Source organism: Drosophila rhopaloa, unplaced genomic scaffold (assembly GCF_018152115.1).
Source record: "Drosophila rhopaloa isolate 14029-0021.01 unplaced genomic scaffold, ASM1815211v1 contig_2, whole genome shotgun sequence".
Taxonomy (NCBI): domain Eukaryota; kingdom Metazoa; phylum Arthropoda; class Insecta; order Diptera; family Drosophilidae; genus Drosophila; species Drosophila rhopaloa.
In genome coordinates, this window is record NW_025335083.1 from 13,506,718 (window position 1) to 13,521,901 (window position 15,184).

General features: G+C 38.0%; 2 protein-coding genes across 2 annotated transcripts; one reads left to right on the forward strand and one right to left on the reverse strand.

Annotated features, from left to right (window-relative positions):
- The first annotated feature begins 7,428 nt into the window (after positions 1-7,428).
- Positions 7,429-9,996, forward strand: LOC108051735. Its single transcript, XM_017133948.2, has 8 exons — positions 7,429-8,239; positions 8,315-8,468; positions 8,522-8,725; positions 8,781-8,929; positions 8,983-9,113; positions 9,173-9,323; positions 9,378-9,491; positions 9,552-9,996. The coding sequence occupies exons 1-8, from the start codon at positions 8,006-8,008 to the stop codon at positions 9,711-9,713; spliced, it is 1,299 nt and encodes a 432-aa protein (XP_016989437.1). The 5' UTR covers positions 7,429-8,005; the 3' UTR covers positions 9,714-9,996.
- A 774-nt stretch (positions 9,997-10,770) lies between these two features.
- LOC108051734 (protein yellow) lies at positions 10,771-14,993 on the reverse strand. The gene is made up of 3 exons (XM_017133947.2): positions 14,940-14,993; positions 13,239-13,519; positions 10,771-12,058 (listed from the first exon to the last, which is right to left on the reverse strand). Exons 2-3 carry the CDS (start codon positions 13,501-13,503, stop codon positions 10,962-10,964), a joined length of 1,362 nt encoding a protein of 453 aa, XP_016989436.2. The 5' UTR covers positions 13,504-13,519; positions 14,940-14,993; the 3' UTR covers positions 10,771-10,961.
- Between the last annotated feature and the right edge of the window lie 191 nt (positions 14,994-15,184).

A 15,184-nucleotide genomic window follows, 5' to 3' on the forward strand; every position in this document is an offset into this window, starting at 1 on the left:
TTCGATTCGACGCGAACTTTCAACGATTGCGTTATTTTTAAAATTCTCGAAATTATTTCGAAACTAAACACATACATATTCTGCTACATGTATTTCGTTGATTCGAGAAGCTTTTCGGCTCATGCTACTACCGCATGGCACACATAGATATAAAGTCATACGTATATATATTGGCGATCTCTTTCTAATGTCTTTGGTTATTTTTAAAACATATTCGAAATATTTTCGCCCATGTATATGAGTCGACAACGAATTCGAATTCTAATTCTATTTTCTTTATTATAGCATGCCACGCATATGTCTCGGCCACACAGGTATTTGTGTATGAAATCATTTGGCCAGTAATTCGAAATTGCTATTACAGCATTTCGAACACACTTTGAAAATAAATTTTCACTTTTGATGAAGTAACATATGGCTGTCTCTTTCTGACTTTTGACTGATCTATAAATTTTGAAGCTTGACTGACATATGATACGATGTAGGACATCATTTTTTAATCAGTATAAATTGTTAGGATTAGAAAAACAGCTTTGTTCAAATAATAAATATATTCCTTGAATTGTCTTAAATCCTTTTTACTGCACTTTAAGATTGCTTTATGTGAGACTTCTACAAGATCTGTTACACAAGAATCTGCAAAAGAATTGCTTGCTTATCACGAATCAATCTCCTAGTTCGAAATGAGCACCTGTAGGTTAGGTTAAGTAACTGAAGTAGTTCCTAAGGTGAGATCGTTAATTGTAATCCATTTCGATTCGATAATCCGAGGTAATCCGGGTCACTGTTCATATTGTCACAAAGTTTTCATAGATCCTTTTGCCAGGATCGAAATTATCGCACATACACATACACTTTTCTTGCATTTCTCGATTTTTATATATATATATATATTTATGTAGTAATAATTATTTTAGGTTTATGCTTTTTGACAAAAAGGTCAAATTGTTGCTGCTGCCACCGCTGCTGCTGCTGCTGCTGGGTAATATCCAAAATTCAGAGTTCGCACATCAAAGGTGTTGCACTTACGCGCTCGAAAGCCGTTCTGAACCGTGCAACCGGTAAACTTGCCTTTTATACGGGGCAACTTGATACCCATGGATCCCGTAAGGCCCCAAAAGCTTTTCGATTTGCCGTTAGGTGTGCGTGGCGCTGTTTCTGTTTCGGTTTTTCTTGCTCCCTTTTTCGGTCTAGCCATGGCTGCTCTGGCTCCTCTTCTTCGGCAAGTGGGCATTTCTTTGGGGAGGGGGGGATGGTGGGTCATACGTGTGAGCATCTACATATGATGCAATCAGGATCGCTGCGGAATCGAGAGCGCAAAGCTTTCTCTCTGCCGATTGCGTGAGCTCTCTCGCGCATTTCTCCCATGAGTCAAATAGTAAAATCCATTTCAATGACAACTTTTCCGCAGTGAAGCAATTCCTCCCCGCCAGAATTCCTCTCTTTTTTTCGGTGGGGAGCTTTCTTTTTACTTATTTCACATATCATTTCTAGACACACACATGTGCATGGGGGAGATCTTTATTTGTTTTTCTCGGTGATCATTTTTCGCTTTTTGTTCTGGTTTTGGTTTTTGGTCACCTCAATGCCAATTTGATCTGCCACCAATGTGGGTGGAATAAAGGGGAAAAGCAAGAGATCAGGCGGCGCTATGTGGGCTTCCTTCTAATCGGCGATCACTTTACGTTCAGTGACTAAACAGCTGTTCGAGTGGATCGATCGATTGGCACCACCCAAAAACCAGATCCTTCATGCTTATAATTGATGACCTGGCAAAGAAAACTCTTGTCCATCAAAAACTAAGATTTGAACTTCAAGAAATCACCGATATGCCAGAGAATGCGATCAGCCGCAAGGCACATAGTTGAAGAGAAACTCGTACTTTAGATATAGATAGCTAGAGAAATGTCACATCAAATCAACGAAGTCGGCGTCCTTCAGAGCACTACATTGCGAAAATCTTTAGCTTTCAATGCTAAATCCTAATGTGTGTTATACAGATACAGATGCGACTGCCAATACACGTGTATTATGAAACCCATGTTATACCGATTTGTCGGGAATTTATCAAATGCAATACAGGCTGACAACGAAAATTATGATAAATGCCAACAGAATTGAAATCCACCCCCCTCCTAGAAATGTGTCAAATTCCGACACAAAAATAATTCATAATTTTCAACCAAATTACAAAATTACAAGTGCAATATTTTTGGCATATACAAAATAAAAAAATAAATAAATTTTAAAATACATTCACTGTAAGGGATCCAACGAATACCTTTCATAATGAGTTGAAACGCTCGAAGCATTTCAAATTTAACAAACAACAAAATCTAGCAGAAAAAGAATACGCAAAAAGCAACAACGCATAAATTCTGACAAAAACAACTTTCAAACATTTTTGGGAATATTTATAGTTTGAAAAAGTTTCAGTTCTCATTCAAGTGTGAGTGTTTTTTGCCTTTATTTTTTGGGTTTGGGATGCTGCTCTCAATTCGTTTCTCACATATAATATTATCATAATTTCTGCTAGGTCTCTGAAACTAAATCTGTGACATTGTCGACCAGAATTGTGGTCGAAATACAAGAAAAATATAAACTAGACATTTAAAACAATTTAGCAAAAGAGCCAATATTATTTTAGGATTTATTTTTCATTTATGCAAGGCAATAAGTTAGGTTGGTCTAGAATATAAAGAAAGAAAACCCATATACATGTGTTTAGTATTTATAAAGAATAAACATTTAGTGTAAATAATGGCTCTCCCAGGGGAATAAAATATTCTTGATGAGTACTTTGCATTCATGCAGTTCACAAGGCAACAACAGCAAATCCATTCTACTGCTCCCAATTTGTACTAAAAAGCAAAAAAACACATTTTCGTTTTGAGTCATTGACGCAAAGCGATTTTTGCATTTTAGTGTCAAGATGTTGATGCTTCTTCTTGTGTATTTTGGCACTAGGCACCCAGTGCCTCAAATTTTTCAGGGTGGTGGCGGGTGTTAAGGGGTGCTTGTCTACACGAGGCAGCAACAATTATTGCTTGCAATGGGCTATTTCAAAGCTGCCGCCACACTGCGATGTGCGAGGTCCTCCTCCGCACCTGCACCACCAATACCGCCAAGATCAGCAGCACCATTACCACTGAGCTCAACCCGTAGTCGCTGCCAAATAGATGGCACTTAGAATGGCATTTTTTTTGGGGGGGAGGGTGGAAGATTCGAGGGGTGATTGTGACACAAACGCAGATCACAGGGAAGGCGTAAAGCACCAACCGCATTCGAAGTGCGTATACCTGAACCCCCAAGTTGGCTAATGGATCATCTGTAAATGCCTTTTCTATAAGACTCCTGCTCACTTGCACGACAGATCATAAATCATCATTAACGGTGGCAGGCTCAAAAATTATTAGCACATTAATAAGCACAAAAGTTGACCCATATTCGAGCAAGACCCAGGAAAACATTTTATATACATTTTAAAAATGTTCATTAATGTCCCTTTTAAAATTAAATTAAAACCCTTTAAAAAATAATACTATTTATAATTCATTTTTCCTAAAAAGTGGTTTATTTTTAATTTTTTTCATATATCGCCAATTATTAGCGTGCTCAAAATCTTTATTTATTTTAAATATACCATTTTATAAACGTAAACTATATACATAAATTTGTAACTATTAAAAGAAAGCACAAGAAACTTAAATAAAATAAAATACTTTAAGAATAATTAAAGAACTAAAATTACGTGTACCCAAGTATGGTTCTTGAACTTTATTTCTGAGTCGTACTGTATCGATCAACTTAAAAGTTTTTGGCTCAGATATGGGCGCAAGTGCATCCTAATTCAATTGTTTCCCGCCCAATCAGTTTCTGTTCAAAATATCAGTAACCCTGTCCGATTTTTTTTCTCAAGTGGTATTCCCGAAAAATTCTGCACAACCAACTGGTTCACATAAAATTAAAATATTTTAAAAACGCCAACCGTGACCAAAATACATACCTAGTCTATAGATAACTTTCGTCTAAATGCATTGGAACCCATCCAAATTGTCGATATAAAAATATCCATCGTCGGCCAGTTGCTCCCCAGTCCCCAATCCCCAAGCCCCAACCCCCAAACCGAAATCCGTGATCCTCGAGCGCCGATCGTCGGTCAACGTCGTGCACTCGGCGGCATCTGCATCGCATCTCTGGTGCACCGATCCGAATTCCCATGCCCACAGCCAATACCACCCGAGAGATCTCTCTTAATTTCGCAAAAGATTTAAGATTTAGCGAGGCAAGGAGGATGCAGGAGGGGACAGTGGGAAAGGGGGGTGCGATGCCAGGTAGCACATGGCATGACAAATGAATGAATACTTCCTGCATTACGTGTGGGTTATGCAATAGTGGCTCTGGCCATCCTGCAAAATATCTGGTAATTGCACATACAGCAAATTCTTTACGAAATGGAACGATCGAAGGGAAACATGACATTTGCACTTGCAACTGTCAATCCTAGAGTTTATATATGTGCTAATAGATTGGCGACGGGGCTCTTTGTTCTTTGATTGATCACTAATAAACATTTAAACATTTTTTGAAATTCTTTATAATATTTTGAAGACGCATGTTAAATATTATATTGGTTTATCAAAACAATAAATATTTTATTCTTAACAAAGGTATATACATATTTCAACACTTACAATTTTTTTTAATCTTCCCCAAAACAAATTAAGAACCAAAATAACTTGATTCAAAAATTAAGATCATTTTATTTTCAATATTATAAATACTAGCAATAATGTTGTATTTTTTTACACTTTCGATAGTTTTGTTAAGATCAAGTTTGGTTCGAAATGAAACGATCAAATAAAAAGTAAATATTTTTTTTTGTACGGACATTAATGTACGGACATGCTTTGTAAGCTACATAAATGATGTTCTTTATATGTTAAATTATATTTCTTTGTTATAAAAAAGAAAACTAGAACATTTAATTCATTTTAAAAATATGATATAAAAAAAACCTTTTAAAAATTCGGAAATAAAAAAAAAAATACATTAAAAAAAAAGTTAAAAAATATTTTATATTTTTATTAAGGTTTATTAAAGATCTACTTTCCTAAAGATATGATATCATTCTGAGCAAACTATTTCTATAATGCTAAACATGTTGTGGTTCGTGCCTAAAACCAATCGCCTTAATGTTTATTTTTTTCCAATACACAATTTTGTTTATGTATTTATGCAATCTATAAAACGGAAAACGTTTTCCAGCCCTCAGCTGGGTGTTGATGTGGACCCGTGTGGTCTGAAATGATTAATTGCCTTGGCTCAATTGAAAATCGCACACGCATAATGCAAGACCAATCCGCAGAATATTTCTCTACTTAAAAATGAACTCGTATTTGTACGCAGATGACATCTATCGCAAATTAATTAGGCAATCCAATCGAATCATTTAGTATTAGTCACTGATGTGTGGAGCATTAAAAATTATTTCTGTAAGCATTTGTCACCCAATTAAAGCGACTGCAGCCAAGTACCCAGGCAGCCAACCAAAGAATTGACTATATAGCCGCCATACTACACAACTCAAGTGCAGCGAATTGCAATAATCGAAGTCTATATAGCGACGAGACTTTTATTAATGATGAGTGAAAATGGGAAATGAAATTATTTTCCATTTGGCCGGGGGGGCAGTTTCCCCCTCTTCAGACGCCTCTGCGGATAATGTGTGTATGCGGTCTGATTAATCATGTACAGCTATATAGACAGCATGGAAATGAGTCAGTACCGAGCCAAATGTAAAAGTATTTTTCGATTTTGTTTTTAGATATTTATGAGCGACAAGCAAAATGTATTTTTAAAACATATTTCATACTCCACAAAAAGCGAAGGAACAACATATGCATGTGGGTCGGATCGAATATGTATTTTAGATTTGAAAGTTTTAGGGGCAGATAATATAAGATAACGAAACGGCAGGTAGAGTTCTTCATATATGTATCTGGTGTAGGACCTCGCACTAGTTGAATATATGGCGGATTCTCTATATACCTAGCCAGCATACCTACTAAATCTAAAAAACATTTCATATGCGTTTAATATAGCTGCCGCTGTGGTCTATATTTAAAGCAAAAGCTATTTAGTTGCGAAGAAGTTCAACACAAGCAAGCGTTCTCCTCGCTCTACTCTGCAGTTCTCTATGTATACGAGAGTATCTAAAATTTAAAATTTACTAGATACACACTCGCATACAGGGACCGCGTCCTGGGCACTAACTATACGGATCCACGGGCGCAGAACGCATACGCCGTGTGGTACGCGGACCGAGAAGTCCGTCAACATATCTCACAGATACAGCAGATACACAGATCTGATGCGATCGTATCTGTGCCCGACCAGTAAAGAAACACTCTTTTTTTTTCTTTATTTTTTGCCGTGCTCGTCAGCACGTCCATGTCCACGTTGTGTTGGTGTTTTCATCTCATGAAATGTTTCAATTTGTCTATTTTTAGTAGCAAGTTTCTTTTTGTTTATTAGTTCTTCTACTTTTTTTTTTTTTTTTGCTGCCTTTTTTTTTTTGACTTTCCCAGCATGTATATAGCAAGTATATAGGGGTTTGGATATATAGTAGTGGGTCGGTTTGGGGCGATGTTTCTGCTGCTCTGATTTAACGTCACAACTGAGGAATGTCTCGTACTGTTCTTCTCCTCGATCTGGCTGGATCCACCACGCATTGTTTGTTTGTGCCCGAAAGCTTTGGCTATATATCCCGATCTGTTTATATAGTTTCCAAATACATGGCTCGCTAATGGCTGCGTACTGCTAGGTGTTTGCATAGATTTCGCTTTGGCTGTCTATAAGGTCAAACTATGCCCGTGTGAGGTGCTTTGATGATAGGCTAAGGTATCGCCTTTATATAAGGATTTATTTTGACTAAGATTTGTTTTTCAAATGTTTTAATACTATGAGCACTGCAAAGCAGTGAGTAGTCGTATGAATTTGGTCATCAATAAGTTGTCAAAGTGTTAGCAACATTTTGATCTATTTATGCTTTTTAATAAGTAAACGAAAAATGTATAGCAAATTCGTTTATTAAGGCTCCTTTACGAAGTCTGTTGAGTGTTTGCTAATATCTGGTAATTAAAAACTTAGAGGTTGCGATGATAAAAAAATATAAGTTATATATATTTCCAACTTTTACCTCAACTGCAGTATTTACATCTTTGAAGTAAAAACAGACAAAATGTAATGTTATATATATAATAATGTTAATATTATAATCTTTTAAGCAATGCTAAATGATTATTTTATTAAGTTTATATACATTTTTTAAGACAGCAACGAGAACTCCGATTCAACAGAAGAGAAATTAAAACTATTTTTAAGCATCGGAATGAAATCTAATGATTGCAATAACTTAGGTGGTTTTCTATAGGTAGTTATTATGTTAATATAATAATTGTTAATAGTATTTAAATTATACAAAACGTTTCCTGACTTGGGCATTTTATAGAAGCTGGGAATTATTAAATAATTATTTTTAAGAGAGAGAGCATTTGAAATCCCACACGATTGAGCCCGATAAAGAATGACTTAAAATTGCCTCTGCACATGTAGCCATCTGACGGTGAGCAGACAGATATAAAACCATAAATTGGCGCTGATTTCAGCTGCAGATACAGATACTTTAGATATAACGTGGCTATCTGCACCAGGCATAGACAATTATAAACAACATGTTTTGGTAATGTTACGCTTAGATTCGCGGTACTACAATGTTTTCCAAACAATGGACACAGACACGGCCAATACACTTGTCCTGCTAGATAGTCCCCATCGATGGGTTCATGGCGCTTTATCACCACCACGGGACGTAAATCAATATTAGGCTTATCTTGACCAGCTGTGAGAATTCGAGCAGGCCGCGTTCCCAACGATATTGGCCCTCAACCATGGCAGAAACTGGTAACCAGCAAGCTCACTCGACTTCCACTTTCCGCACGCCATGGGTTACTGGTCGGAGACTCGGGCCTGGCTCTTCCGCGATCCAGCTAAGCTCATCCGCTACCTGGTGCTCTTCGCCTGCTGCATTGTGGTCATTGTCCAGTTGTACGAGTGCTTCGCCAAGCTCTACAATCCGCCCATCTCCACTCATTCCTACTACAGCCTCAACGAAACCATCGATATGCCAGCGGTCACCATATGTCGGGAACCACCCTATAAAGAGGAGGTCCTTACAGTAAGTGGATCAAGAAAATAGTAGTTGGATATACAAAATATACACAAAATATTTAACCAACATCGTTCTCTGTAGAGACTATCCGGCGGTGCCTGTCCCCATCCAAAGTATGCAACCTGCTGGATGAACTATCCTTTTGGAGAGATTTCTCTGGAAGAGTTTTTTGAAAATAGCACACACGATATGGGCGACACCTTTGTATTTTATGGACTTAATGAAGATCCAAACAGTAAGTTTAATTGATTTTTATTAAATTAAACCCTTACTATACTCAATATTTAGATGTGGAAGTGAACAGCAGTCTACACTTTTACATGGGTCGTTGTTATACCCTCCGACCCAAGGAGCCCGCCAAGAGGGTATCAAAAGCGGTGGGTTATTCCCTGATGCTGGAACATTCCATGTCGACCACTTCCACCAGCGATGTGGATACAGGAGGAGTCGGCTGGCATGTCTTTATACACGATAAAAAGGAGAACTTCACAGGTAATTACATAAACAAATTTTCAAGGATTTATCATAATTCCCTAACTAATTGTAGAGATCAACATGAAGGGTTCTGGGCGTGTGGAATATGTTTTTGTCAGTGTCAATGAGGATATCGAGATTAAGCTGCAAACCCAATACTTCTCCAATGTGCAGACCCGCGAAGAGGCTTGTTCCAATGATGAGGATTACAGTGATTTGAAGGTAGACTCGGTAACTATATTCTTTTATAGGTTTTATTATTAAAATCCTTTCAGTGTGGTGAGCAGTGCATCTGGCAGGATTTGGCTGATAATATGCAGTGTTCAGGACCCTGGATGCACGAAATTGAGAATGAACCCTGTAACGATTCTGTTTCGATAAGGAAATTAATATCGGATTATAAGGAGTATGGCTAACATGTTATTAATATTATTTGTTTGTACTAATATAGTTTTTTTTGTTCAGTGTATATGAAAATGAGGATGACTTCGACTGCGATTGCATTCAGCCTTGCCACTCGAGGATCTACACGACCTTCATACAAAATCGCAAGGCCTTCAACCAACCAGAGCCCCGCACCCAAATCTATATATACTACACAACAAAACTGATATCGGTAGGGGTCTAATATGATGCATGGCACACTCATTGAACATTTTACCATTTGCAGATGATTGAGGAGCGTCCCAGCTATGACACCACCCAATTTATAGCGGATGTGGGTGGTTCCCTTGGTTTTCTGCTGGGTCTATCTGTTTTGGGATTGATAGGAATACTAGAACACGTATGACGAAAGTTCAACTTTTAACTTAATAATGTTTTTTTATACTTTATTCCCTTTCAGATGACTCTCTTTTTCTGTGGCGGATTCATTAAGAAGATGCAACAGAAGGAGCAGGATAAATTGGCTAAAAATTCCGAAGATGGTCAGTCCCAAGCCAGCGATGAGACCATCGATATAGCCATTGCTTATACAAAGAAGGAGAAGAAGGCAACCAAATTTTGAGTGAAAAACCAGCTGGCTTGGTTTACCATTATAACTCGGAAGTAAAAAAAACTATTCAAGTTCACTTCTTACATGTAATCAACATTACGAACAGCGTTACAGTTTTCTTAACCTAAAACTTAACTTAATACAGATGCACTCAAATAAATATATTTCGTACGCTTAAGAAACCAGAAGAGTTTTTAAAACGGTTAGAGAACTTTCCTTTTTATACCCTTGCAGAGGGTATTATAATTTTGGTCAAAAGTGTGCAACGCAGTGAAGGAGACATCTCCGACCCTATAAAGTATATATATTCTTGATCAGGATCACCTCCTGAGTTGATATAGCCATGTCCGTCTGTCCGTCTGTCCGTCTGTCCGTCTGTCTGTCCGTCTGTCCGTCTGTCCGTCTGTCTGTTTCTACGCAAACTAGTCTCTCAGTTTTAAAGCTATCGAATTGAAACTTTGCACACACCCTTCTTTCCTTTGCACGCAGTATATAAGTCGGAACGGCCGGGATCGGCCAACTATATCCTATAGCTGCCATATAACTGATTGATCGGAAATGAAATAACTTTGGTGTTTGTAAAGTTAGGAAGCTGGGATTTTCTATGTGTTTTATATTTGGCTAATCAATCCGACCTACCAAATTTCATAAGGATCGGACGACTATATCCTATAGCTGCCATATAACTGATTGATCGGAAATGCAATAACTTTGGTGTTTGTAAAGTTAGGAAGTTGGGATTTTCTTTGGGTTTTAAATTTGGCTAATCAATCCGACCTACCAAATTTCATAAGGATCGGCCGACTATATCCTATAGCTGCCATATAACTGATTGATCGGTAATGTCATAACTTTGGTGTTTGTAAAGTTAGGAAGTTGGGATTTTCTATGGGTTTTATATTTGGCTAATCAATCCGACCTACCAAATTTCATATGGATCGGCCGACTATATCCTATAGCTGCCATATAACTGAACAATTGGAAATGCCATAACTTTGGTGTTTTTAAGGTTAGGAAGTTGGGATTTTTTATGAGTATTAAGAATGCATCATATGAATAATTTTGGAGAATATAATTTACAGAGTATTCTGCAAGGGTATATCAACTTCGGCTCCGCCCGAAGTTAGCTTTCCTTTCTTGTTTTGATAATAAGGTTTTCATATTTAGAAACTTGTTCATTTTCGGTGTTTTAAAAAATAGTTTGAGTTACAGAATCTCGGAAAAGTTACTAAGTTAATTCTTTTGTACAGTATTGGGGATTTAGATCCTGTAGCTTATCAGCAAACACAAACCAACAATTATCAATGAGCTCAAGTTACTCAAAGAAGCAGCCGAATTCGCCTTCACCTTGATATTAGTGTTTAGTATGTCCCCAAGCCTGTTAATTACATCCGGCAGAGGGGAAGTTCTAATTTCACAAGCGGTGTTCTTAATAGCGTCTTGAACACTGGCAGTTAAAATGCGAAAATTGATGGAACCGGCATACAATTCATCGTAAATGAAGACGGGTAGCTTATTGGAAAGTACCCATAGACGCTTCTGGTCATCAACCTTGACGTCACTGGGGAAAATCAATGTGTCATTGCTCCTGAAGATGCGACTCTGAGAGCTATGGCTAAAGTCGGTGGCCGTGCGCCAGCAGGCGACCTCATTGAGATTGGGCAGGGCGTAGAAAAGGACACCGGTCTCCGGATCCAAAAACTCGGCTCCAGCCTGAGTGTTTGGGCCTCTCGAGCCCAGCACCTTGAACTCCCGATAGATCATCGTCGAAGTGGCCAGGGTTTTGTTTCGCAGTATCCCAGTGTCCACAGAGAACTCCATGGTGGAGCAGAGGGGATGGAAGTACAATGTTGAGTAGCCCGTTTCCAAGGGTTTCGACAAAGCCAGCCCATATAGACCATCATCCCACTGGAATTCAATGTCTTTGATGCTGAAGTTGCCAGCCATCGGATCCGGGTGGAAGAAATGGTGCTGCACTCGCCACGATTCCTGGTTTTTCCAAGAGTACACCACCAAACCAGGACTGCCCAAATCGGCAGCATAGGCGAAGGTGTTCTCACAATCAGAGTCCTCCACTGCCAGATTGGCCAACAAAGATCCCTGCTTCAATTGACCGGCGGGAAGAACGTGACGCCTCAGCAGATCATCATTGTGCAGATCGTAGACCAGCAGCTGGGCTGTTCCATAGATCTGGGTCTTCTCCAGAACTCCAGAGATCCGAGAATCCAGCACCCAGAGACGTCCACAGCGATCGGCTCGCACTCTGAAAGGAGAAACCAACTCCGGTTCGGCTTCTAGCAGATTGTGAGCCTGCCAGCTGGGGAAGGGCTTCAACACGGGGCTCTTGGTGGAAGTATCTGTGAGGAAATAACAAGAACTTAAATAAATATACTATAAAGAATCAAAAATAATTATTGACACAATATGATGACACATGAATCACACCTTCTCAAATCCTAGTTAAATTAATTGATTTAAATACTTCAGGTATGGTAATTTACTAAGAATTTCATTTATAAACAAATACCAATTTATTCACTTTTGGCCACAAAGTAAACTCATCCTTTAGAAATAAATGACATATGTATATATCAAATAGCATTATTTAAATGTTAACCATTTTATTTTTAATTTGGTTTTTGAGATATTAGAATATATTTGAAGGTTTATTGATCTCGTTTGTCAACAGTCAATTTATTTGTTGAGCTTGTATTTAAATTTTGGTCATTTGCATTGCTTTCTGTTTTGGATGCCGCTAATTGGATTGCACACACATTTTGTGTGTACATTGTTCAACTGTTGGTGAGTAATCCGCACTGAAGCTTTTCATTTGCACATGTCCAAACTGATTAACTGGCTAATAAGCTGATTGAGTTGTGGCTAAAAAAGTTTCCACTTGCCTTGTACTGCGACAGTAAAAGGTAAAGTAACTTTGTTTATGGTTTTAGACTGAGATACTAATTATACAGAAATATTCAAATTAGCATTATATAGTTATTACTAGTATCTATGCTTTTTTAAGTTACACATTTTGGAATGCATTCTCAATGTATGCTAATATATAGGATGAAATAATTCCCTATTTTAAACCATATAAATGAAAGTTACCTATTTATTATTGATTTAAAATAATATAATGACATGACTTTAAGAGTATTGCAAGATTGAGGGGACTTGCTATGACCATATGTGTTTGTTAATCAACTTCGCAACTCCCACACTGAAACCCAGATGATATATGTACTTATATATCCAGTATGCACCGACTTGTGGTGTGCGGTTGTTTTCAGGCTGTTAATAACGCCACCGAGCGGAATTATCATGCTAATTGCGCAAGTGCGAAAGGAAATGGAATTGTTTGGATGGTCAAGTTGATCAGACAGTGCCGTCAGACGCAAATAAAACAATTGCTGAGCTGTGAGATCCGAGATTTGAGATCTCATATCAGTTCTTGGCACACATAGTGCAATTGCAAGCGGCAATTATATTTAAATCCAAATGCTGTGGCAGCTGCAACAATGCAACTCATGCGCTTACCATTAAGATCAAGGTAGGCCAACGAGGCCGGCACTCCGGCCCGCCATCTGGGCAAAGTGACAAAGAGTCGGTGGCCGGCGACCTCCAGGCCAAAGGGTATCACATTGGCCGGCTTGAACTCGCCCTTCTCGATGGCCGTCCATCTCTGTTCCGAACTGGCGTACTGGAAGTCCATTTCCTGCCACTCGTAGGCCACGCGAAGATTGTCGTTCCCCAGGGCGACCACCGCCCACAAAAGCAGCAATCCAAGACTGAGACGCAGCATGGCTCAAATTAATTCACTGAAAATACAAAAATCATTTAAGAATTAGCTGCTCTACTCATTAAAGCTTCCGTTAAGCCGCAACGGCCTTGTTCAAGCCATAAACTCAACCAGATCAGACTCACAAAAAAAAACCAATTGGGAACATTTAATAAGGCAAGATTTAATAGAAATATTATCCAATTTCGTTGATAAATTTAAAAAATATTTATTACCTATAATATTATATATTATTATTATTATAATATTATATATTAGCCCCTATTGACTCTATTCGAATCTTTTTCTATAGTGGTGCCTTTAAAGTATATATAATCTAGATCTTATAAGTTTAAATCTAAGATGTCTTAACATTTTTTAAATTATAAAGTTCAACTACGCTCAATTTTGTCACTTAGCCCAGCCTCCGCCGCCTTACTTGGCCTTCTTATTCTGCGCGTGACTCACACTTTGTCTTTGGTTCACTTAGTTATTTGAAAGTTGTCTGTGGTTTGTTCCGAGTCGGCCGAATTCTGGCTAAGTTGCCAAACAACAAATATTTTTTTTCTGGTTAAAAGCGAGTCTTAAGGTCCATTATCTATCCAACAAGATCAGAACGTGTTCGAGGAAGTTCACCAACGATTTATATGCCCTATTTATATTTTGGGATTCAGTCAACTGACTATAGACTGCAAAAGATATCAATGTATAATATGCTGAATCATTAACCAAAAAAAAATTAACGAAACCAATTGAACCTTTTTTTCTTTTTCTCCTAAGTTGTCAGGCGTTTCACTCAATCTTTTACTTTATTTTTAGAGTATCTGAAAGATCTTTGTGCTTCAGATACTCGACCTGATCATCAAAATTCATTTGAGTCTCGCAGTCCAGCCTTCAGCATTTCGATGAGCACACTCTGGCTGACCGCCATTCTCTTCGATTATTCCATCTAATATATTTTATTTATGATGTGCGCATTTTTTGGATGACTAACGTTTTGTGCACCGATGTTAACAGTTTTTCTGGTGAGTTAACTTTAAAAACTACTTTCTCAATGTATTTCCTCTTTTTTTTTGATTGTGGGCGTGTCCAAGTAGTATTTAACTAAAAAGTTTATCTCAAATTAATGGATTTTAATCAGGTTTAACTGCAATAAAAATGGCGTTGATTTATTATTTTTGGTTTTTTTCTATTTTTATCAACCATTACCTAACATTTTATTTTTATTAGGTTTGTTTTTGTTTAGTTTTTGTTACAACCAATTGTGAATGGCTTGTTGGAGTCACTTTTTGGCCAACTTCAGTTATGCAAACTTTGATACTTGACTGACGTGAACAGAGTTCAGTTGATCAACCAATTGTGTCTTGTCCCTGGTTTCGGTTTTATGACCACCGAGTTTATTTGATTTTCTTGACAAATCTTTACCAAATGTCAACAGTTCGGGTCGGCACTTAACACACCTTTTATAGATCACGAAAACAGCGGTCACACAACCGCCAGCTTTGAGGCTTGAAATGAAACTAAAAGTCAACTGAGCCGCAAGTCAAGTCAACTTTTTGAGACCGGTCTGCGTGAGTGTTGAGTGGTTCCCGCTCCATGCGGCTCTCTTGGAATTCGACTGAACTTGAATTAGTCAGCCGTTAAGACGGCTTAGCACGTTGGAATTGAATTAAAGTAATTTTTGGCACGCTCCCTGGGCTATCCC